Genomic DNA, 9,182 nt, shown 5'->3' with positions numbered 1-9,182 from the left:
TGTGCCTTGACCCAGGCTCACATCTCAACAATGAGCAGATGGAGAACTGGACTGTTCTGAACCAACCTGCTGCCCCAGCACCTAGCCCAGGGCCTCGGGGATACACCTGAGCACCCACAATGTGCCAGGACCTGGGTGTACTTCACTGAACAAGGCAGACACGTGATGCCTTCATCATGTTTACAGCCTGGAAGAGGAGTCTGGAGTGTTAGAGGGAATTACAAATGTTATAGCTGTTATGAAGGGGGAATCACTGCTGGTTTGATGCACGAGGTTGCAAAAGACCACTGTTCCGTCATTAGCAGAAGAAAACACCAGATAAACTTAATGTCACGCTTTCCTTTAAAATCACCAATGAGTAGTGGATGCAAAGAAGTTTCAATGAGCCATATTCCATGGAGGAACCTGCCCTGCACAAGTGAGGAAAGAGCACCACCATTCCCACACCTGAGGTCAGTGACCTTACCTGGGTTTGTATGGGCAGAGAAGTCGGCAGAGGAACTTTGCTGAAACCAGGGTACACCAGCGAACTTTTAGTGACAATGTGGGCTGGCATGACAGATTGGAATCTAGAAGAGTCCAAATGCAACAATAAATCTCTTGGCCAACCAGTTCCCCACAGGAATCGTGCTGCGTAGGCAGCTGTGGAGGTGGAGCTGAGAAGCAGAGATGGGTCTTATAGTTTTGTGCTTAGGTTGAATCTAGATGAACTGAAATTAACCAAAGCTGTAAGCCAAGACCCTCCAGACCCAAATTCTGATAAGATCAAAGAAATGGTCTCTCGGCAGTGGCAGCATGGGAAGTTAGATGTTGGAATGAAGGTTAACAGGTCTCTGTTATCTCCTTTGAAACCAAAAGTCAACTAAATTAATTAAACTTTACCTCAGCCCAGCTCAGCTTGATCACAGTGCGATCTGAAGGATCACCCACTCATCCTGATTCCTGACAAGGAAAAGAGTGTGCCTCTCTGGGGGGAAAAATTATATATAATCTAGTTCAGTCTCTACTGCTTGTTTAATTAAAATTTGCAACATACAATCTATATATATAAAAGCCTAAGTAACCATTACAACTGAACAACCAGAATGACCACAATGACCGGAACAACTGGTGGACCAACCACTATGATGCACACTGACCACCAGGGGGCAGACACTCAATGCAGTAGCTTCCCCCTGGTGGTCAGTGTGCTTCTACAACCAATTTCCCGCAGCCCATCCCCCCGTCTGCCCCCCCCACCTCCTGCCCTGGACCCACTGGCCAACCTACTGGGGTCCCTCCCCCCAGCTGGACAGCCCCCCATTAGGCCTTGATCACTGGCCAGGCTGAGAGATCCCACCCATGCATGAATTCGTGCACCAGGCCTCTAGTTAAAAATAAGGAGACATACAAAGAGGAAGAAAAAATATGACCCATAATCAAGAGAAAAGATAGTCAATATAGATAGATCCACAGATAACCCAGACATGGTAATGAACAAACAAAACCTCTAAAATAACTGTTATAAACATGTTAAAGAATTTTAAAAGAAAATATAACCCCACCAGCGTGGCTCAGTGGTTATGTACTGACCTATGAACCAGAAGACCACAGTTCAACCCCCAATCAGGACACAAGCCTGGGTCTTTGTAATGATACTAGATTTATTATCAAAAGATTACGATCTAACATTATCAAAGCTGAAGTATTAATAGGGCCAGTGGAAGGAGAGATTGTTCTGATTCTAAGAATTAATTTGTCCCCATCTGACACTGGCCTCCCATTTAAATTGATTCGAAGACAGTTTCCCGTGATGCCAGCATTTGCGATGACTATTAATAAATCACAAAGACAAACTCTAGGCAGAGTAGGAATATTCCTACCTGAACCCGTTTTTGGAGTAGGTCAGTTATATGTTGCTTTCTTTCAAGTTCAAAGAGCATGTGATGTTAAAGTTAAAGTTGTAAATACTTCATCACAAGGGAAATTAGTCCAGCACTCTGAAAGGGTTTTCACTCTTAATGTGGTGTACAGGGAGATATTAGAATACATTTAATAACTATCAGTCATTGTTTGCATCAATGTTATTTTTATATCATGTTTTTGTTGTTTTTATATCATGATTTTGTTGTTTTCATATCTTGTTTTTGTTGTTTTTATATCATGTCTTTTTGTTATATCATTTTGTTATTGTTTATTAATAAATTCATATATTATTTTCATATACATTTTACTCATTTCCTTTCATCTCTGACACTTCTATTATCGAGAAAGGGCAAATAGCAATATTAAAATATTTCCTCTAATTAATTCCCTTTCAATGTGCATGAATTTCATGCACCGGGCCACTAGTTTAAGGATAAGAAAGAAGTTCTATTCCATTGGAAAGGGCAAGAAAGGAATGATGAGAAATGGGGAGGTATACGGGTTAACTTTGTGGACCAAACAAACCATGTCTAGAAGTTGGGACGTATTACTATACTAAAAGCAAAGGAAAGCCCTTGACACATTCAAGCAGGAGATTTAAATGGTTCACTTGTTTTAAAGGGATCCTACGAACTATCCTACTTCGATGGATCAGGCAGGAATAAAGCTGGAGCCAGCCACGCATCCAGTGTCACCATTGTCCACAGGAGAGAGGAGATGTAGATCTATGAAGGTGACCATGGGGATGGAGAAAGTAAAGGGGTTTGAGAGGCCATTTTGAGATACAATTCAAGCAGCTCTAAACAGATTATCATTTATCAGGAAGATTTCAAAGCCTTATCTGGAAGATCTCCTTTCCCAGCCTCCCTCCAGGGCAGATCCAGCCAGGCTTCCCAGCACTGGGCCCCTGCTGTGAAATCCATATGCAGACGAGCCCTATAAATTTGTGTGGATAATGAAGGTAAGTGAAGAGACCTCACACTGGCACCGCCTAGGGCAAGCACATTGCCCTAGAGTCAAACAGAGCCAAGTTCTATTCCTGCCTTAGGCACTTATTGGCTGTTACCTTGCACAAGTTACTTAACCTCTCTGAACTTCAGCTTCCTCGTTTGAAAAATGAATATATTACATTAGCTCACAGAGCGCTTATGAAATTTAAGTGACATTGTGCATCTGAAGGCTGGGAACAGTGCCGGGCACACAGAGCGAGCTCGAGGGAGATGGGCTCCATTTCCTGTCCAATCCTCCCTTCTTAGGTGCCTGAGGACCTATTTACACCGAGTTTCCTACTTGGCAGCAATCCTTCATGGTGCCCCAGTTTTGTGATATAATTTTGATAAATTAAGTGCAAATAGTCAAGAGTCATCTAATTCATTATGTTCAGCTTCAGTGGCAATTACTAGCTGCTCCACGCCTCTTGGCAGGTCACGGCAGCTGTTGGGCAGCCTCAAGCTATTGCTTAAGCCCTACTGGGCCATGAGTTCATATGTCTGGGCTAATAAGGAGGAAACAGCATTTGTAAGAGAGAAGCTTAGATATATCTCTTTAACTCTTGGGGCTTTGGTTGAGACCCCTAGACATGAGGAAATTACTCTCATTCCCAGAAACAACATCCCTACTACCCGTTTACACGCACACGCAAGACTTCCTCAGCGCTAGTCACCCCTGCAACAGCTACAAGGTAGGGGGTAAATAAGAAAACAATAACTCAAAACCCTGGAGTGTGGGTATGGCCTCCGACTTGGCTCTAGCCAATAGAATACAGCAAAAGTGATGGGATATAGGTGATTTAAAATGTGATTATGTGACTAGGTTACATTAGGTTATGATGCCCATCTTGGTGGACTCTCTCCCTCTTGCTGGTTTTGAGTAAGCAGACAGCCACCCTGTGTGTGAAGGAACCACAGACAGACTCTGGGATCTCAAGAAACGGAACAGCCATCAAGAAACGGAACTCCCCAATCCCAGAACTTAGAAAACTAAAATCTACAAGAGACCTGTGACTTTGGAAGTGGAGCCTTCTTCTATCCAGCATCCAGGTGAGAGCCCCACCCTTGCTATCACCTTTAATTACAATCTTGCAAAGGAGCCACCTAAGTCACATCCAGATTCTAACTCGCAGAAACTGTGAGATAATAAATGTGAGTTGTTTTAAGCCACAAGTGTATAGTAATATTGTTACGCGGCAGTAGATAGCTGATGTATATGGTAAGCACTAAGTGAATGAATTAATGACTCAATGAATCAAAATTAGAAAATATTTCTAATTGGCAAAAGGGCAGACCAAGACAATTTGAATCAACACACATATATCTATTTTAAGCTCTATTTATGCAGAGGATTAGCTAATTGGGTTGAGAACTGGTAAGGAGGGTTCATTCATCAGGGTAGGCCAACCACGATAACAAACAACTCCAAGACCTTAATGAGGTTTAACGCAATGAAAGTTTATTTTTCACTCGCATCAGAACCCAGCGCGGGGGGGTAGAGGAGGAAGAAGGAAGCTGACCTCTGCCCCATCTAGTCATGAGGGACCCAGCTCCTGCCATCTATGCTTCCCCATCCCCTAGGCCTCAGAGTCTTCCACTGGGTCCTCTGCATCCTGAGGCACATGAAGAACCATGGGGTGGCTGTGCAATTGGGTGGGGGGGAGCCGGGGAAGGTCAGGAAGTGGACCTTTCCTTGACCGCAACTCAGTCACATTGGTTCACTTGACTACAAGGGATGCTGGCAATGTCGTCTAGCTCGAGCCCACAAAGAACAGAAAAGGGATCAGTGAATCCGGACTTGTCTCTGCTCCAGAAATGGAATTCGTAATGATTTAAAAAAAATAATAATCAAGAACAGCCTTGCCCAGCCAGTGTTGCTCAGTGGTTGAGCATCTACCTATGAACCAGGAAGCCATGGTTCAATTCCTGGTCAAGGCACATATCCAGGTTGCGGGCTCAATCCCCAGTGTGGGGTGTGCAGGAGGCAGCCAGTCAATGATTCTCTCTCATCCCCAATGTTTCTATCTCTCTGTCCCTCTCCCTTCCTCTCTGAAATCAATAAAAATATATTTTTAAAAAGAACAGCCTTGACCTCAAGTAATTGCTAATGTACTGAAACCACCATCCTTCATCTCGCCCCAGTTTTGTGAAATAATTTTGATAAATTAAGTGCAAGCAGGCAAGTAGCAACTAATTATAACACATGATACAATATGAAATATTCTTGAGAGAGATGGGGAGACAGGGCGGCAGAGAGAGAGGGAGAGAGGCCACCTGATGTAACGGCACTTAGCACTGAGACTCAGCTCCACCTTTTGTTGACTATGCCACCCTGGTTAACTTCCTTACCTTCGCTTCTGTTTTCTCACATTCAAATTGCAGAAAATAACTTCAACTCTTAGTGCCTCAGTCTCCTCATCTAGTAAATGGAAATAATATTGCTTCCCTCAAAAGCTTTCTGTGCAGGTGAGATAGTCCATGTAAAAAAAAAAATAGTGCCTGACACATAGCAAGTATCCTACATAATAAAAGGCTAATATGCAAATTGTCCCCTTGGGAGTTCAACCACTCACTATGACATGCACTGACCAGCAGAGAGCAGAGCAGAATAAAGGAAGGCCCCAGATGGCAGCCAGCAGCCAGGGGAAGGAAGGCCCCGGTTGGCCCTGATTGCCAGCCAGGCCTAGGAACCCTACCTGTGCATGAATTTCGTGCACTGGGCCTCTAATATACATATATATACTATTATTGTTAATTATTATTTCATCACTATTATAAGTTGTTGGGGCCCGCAAGGGCTTGGACGTGCTTCATAAGGAATAATGACTTTTTCTCTATGCGGCAGATGGTTGTTACACGGCCCAGTGCTTGGGAAGCTCAAAATTAACACAGATTAATTCTTACCCTCGGAGATTAGAATGGACTTCCTAGAGGAGGTGGCATTTAATCCAAGCTTTAAGAGATCAGAGCTATCGTCACTCCATGGGCTGTTGCCTGACAAACAGGCCATCCTCTTCATCCATGAGAGGTACAGAATGAGAAGGGCGGAGGCGAGATCCACAGAAAGGTGACAGTGGCCACGCTTGTCAGCTCCTGGTTAGAGGCAGGGCCTCCACCCTCCCTGTCCACCTTTCTGTAGCTTGGATAACTTAAACAGAAACCTAAACAGAAACCCCAGGTGATGCAGCCACTAATAAACTTCTAGGATTCATTTCCTCCATAAGCTGCTGAGGTGGAAATTTTAAGTAATTTCCCCCAAAAAGCTTAGTTAGATTCACAAGTGATTGGCTCCTAATGAATTAACCAAGCCTGTTAGGAAGCAAATTACTAAAGTTGAAGGTGAACGTCCTGGAAAACACGCATGCTCCCCTGTGGTCCTTTCTGCACCTCTGTCACGGGCAAGATACGGGGCTGCATATGTCTCTGGGGTGACTCACTGTGACAATTCAGCTAGAGAAGCACTGCAGGGAGGCACCTGAACAGCACGGTGGACCAGGAGGGCCAGTGTGGGCACCTGTGCCAACCCTGCCCCCGACAAGCCCATGGCAGGCATCACTAGTCCATCACAGCCCCATTGCCCTCTGAGTCCCATTAGGGCCCCAGACTGTTTCCCAGCATAGGCACAGCTTGGCTATCCCCATAGACCCCACCCCTTTATATAAGATGAAAATGAGTTCCCCCAGAGTAGAAGGGATTAGTCCAAGATGTTTGCTCCAGGGTTATCCCTTTAAAATCTCTAGACAGTCCCTCTAGTGTGGGACTCAAAACAAAAGGTAGGTGTTCAGTCTAGTGTCCGTGCTTCTGTGCCGTGCAATTGAGAGACCGGCGATCCGCAGCCCTTCCCTCCTGTCATGTTCTGAAAAGTGCTTCGCTGTATGTAGTGGAGGTCTGGACTTCGGAGGTAATGGTATATGAGAGTCAGGAAGAGGAGGAGAAAGAGGAGGAGATGGAGGGAGAATGAGAGGAAGAAAAAGGAGGAGGCGGGAAAGGAGAAAATCTCTCATGCATGCTTTGCATTTGGCATCTGACAAACACCTTTACGTCTGTTAGTATTATATTCAACTCACTCTATCCCAGCTTCATAAAGAAGGGGAAATGAGGCTCACGGAAGTGAAGGTACTGCCCAGGGTCACACAGCTCCTACGTGGGAGAACTAAGACTCAAACCAGGCCTCCTACACCAGTTGAGCTCATTTTGCACCCCCACAAATGAATTCACTCAGGAGCAATTCTCTCTCCTTGTCTAGATATCAGACACTCAGTCTTCCATGTGGAATGAGAGGGCAAATCAGCTGGATCAGAATCCAATGCGGGTCTCCTTCATCCCTGGTCCTCCTGCCGCCCAGAGAATGAAGATGTACTTGCTGATGCCCTAGCAGAGAACGCCATTCGGTACCAGATGTCCACCATCTCCCCAGCCAGATCTCTGTCCCCCTCTAATGATGATATCGGTGCCACTAGAAATAACTTAATTTACTGGCTGCCTATATTGATCCACCCAACAAATATTTATTGAGTGTTTCCTTTGTTCTGGGCACTGAGCCAGGTCCTGGGGACATACGGGAGGGGGTGGGGGGGAGACACAGTTCAGGAAGCTTGTATTGTAGGGGAGAGAATAAATAATGAGCATGTTTACAAATAAATGAAGAGAATCATTTCAGAAGTGATATGATCATCAGAGTCACCTGATGAAGCGTAACTGGGGGGTTAAGTAGGGCGAGTCCACTTTAGACCTGCCTCACTGAGGAGGTGACTTTTCAGCCAAGGCCTTAAGGATGAGGGGCAGCCATCATGCAAAGAGAAGAGAGGAGAGCATTGCACACATAGGGAATGTCAAGCCAGAGTTCGAGTCAGGAAAGCTTGTGCTGAAAGAGTGGAAGCAGGCAGGACGGTAGGGCAAGAGTTGTCACCCCATTTGAAAGATGAACAAACTGAGGGCTAGAGAGTTGGAGCACTTGTTTCTATCTCACAGGAAGTTTGAGTGGCCAGTTGTGATGTCTGCTGGGGAAAAGTCTTCTGTGTTCTCATCTTAGTTCAGCAAACCATTTCCTGAGCAACTATTTTATCCCTTCTTCTGAGCTCATCCCCAACCTTGGGAATAGTGCCGGCAGCCAGGAGAATGCCCAGTGGATAAGCCCACTCATTCCAATGGTTGTGGGGTGTGAATAAACACTGCGTGCCTGATATGTGCCTGGCACTCCGCTGGACACGAGGTGGGCAGGGATAAAAGATGGGCAAGATGTGTCTGTTCATTCCTTCACGCACTCGCCCAGGTTGGACACCTGACTCACATTTCACAGCACTTAGTATTCACATGGTTTCACTGTAGCACAGCCATTTGGGAGCAAAGTCTTCGGAGCCAAGTCTGAGTTGAAATCAGGCCTGACCATCTGCACAACCTGGGCCAGTTACTCAGCTCTCTCTCTCCATCAGAAAAATGGGCATAATAACACGTGCCTTGATGTGTTGCTGTACGTCCTCATGGGAAAAGGGCTGAGCGCAGATCCTAGCACATGGCAAGTGCTCCTTTAGTGGTGGATCGTTTCATTATTACCATGTAGGTTGGTGTTGACCTTCCCATCAAAACCGTGAAGTAGGTATTTTGTCCTCATTTTCCAGAGCTGAATGTTGTGGAAAACCACATGGCCAAATATCCAGGAGCCAGAACTGAGCTTGAACCTTTTGCCAGCCATGGCAAGGATCCTACCCCACCCCACCCCCCGCCCCCCAAAACACAAAAAAAAACTCATGCCTCTGGGTTCCAAATAAGGTATTTGAGAGGCTTATTTGGCACCAGAGTAGGAAATTTCCCATTTGATGCTTACTTGATAGATGGGGTCCCTGAGGCCGTTGGTATGGCCTCACGTGTTAAGGTGTATGGGGTGCGGAAGTAGGCGGGGCATTGACAGAGAAGGGAGAGGCAGCAACCTGGGGGCATAGGAAGGCCCTGCCCTTTCCCACCTGAATCCTCACCTGCAGCGCTGTGTCAAGTCTCTGCACCTGCACTTCTCACAAGGGAGCTGGGTGGACACTGCCAATCATTTACCCAAAGGTTGCCTAAGGTCCAATATCTGCTTGTCTCCCTCTATTACTGAGGCTGGAACGCTAAAACAACCTCTCTGCCATCTGCCTGAGGAGTTACATACACAGATATGGCCATACACACGCACAGAGGTAACCCCGGGGGGATCTTTTCCTTTCTAGGAGAAGGCATGCGTGCACATGTGTGTGTGCGCACATGCGTGTGTATGGGTGTGTTTCTGTGCGTGTGCGTGTGTGTTGCTCTTTC

The 9,182-nt window shown here is 45.8% G+C and overlaps 1 protein-coding gene across 1 annotated transcript in view; it reads left to right on the top strand.

Annotated features, from left to right (window-relative positions):
- The first annotated feature begins 5,812 nt into the window (after nt 1-5,812).
- ISX (intestine specific homeobox) overlaps nt 5,813-9,182 on the top strand; it is a 46,682-nt gene continuing 43,312 nt past the window's right edge. The window contains exon 1 of the mRNA XM_006767241.1: nt 5,813-5,922. Coding sequence (XP_006767304.1) covers nt 5,813-5,922 — 110 coding nt within the window. The remainder of the gene's footprint in view (nt 5,923-9,182) is intronic.

The sequence above is a fragment of the Myotis davidii genome, unplaced genomic scaffold (genome assembly GCF_000327345.1).
Source record: "Myotis davidii unplaced genomic scaffold, ASM32734v1 scaffold842, whole genome shotgun sequence".
NCBI classification, from domain to species: Eukaryota; Metazoa; Chordata; class Mammalia; order Chiroptera; family Vespertilionidae; genus Myotis; species Myotis davidii.
This window is presented reverse-complemented; position numbering and strand designations above follow the sequence as displayed.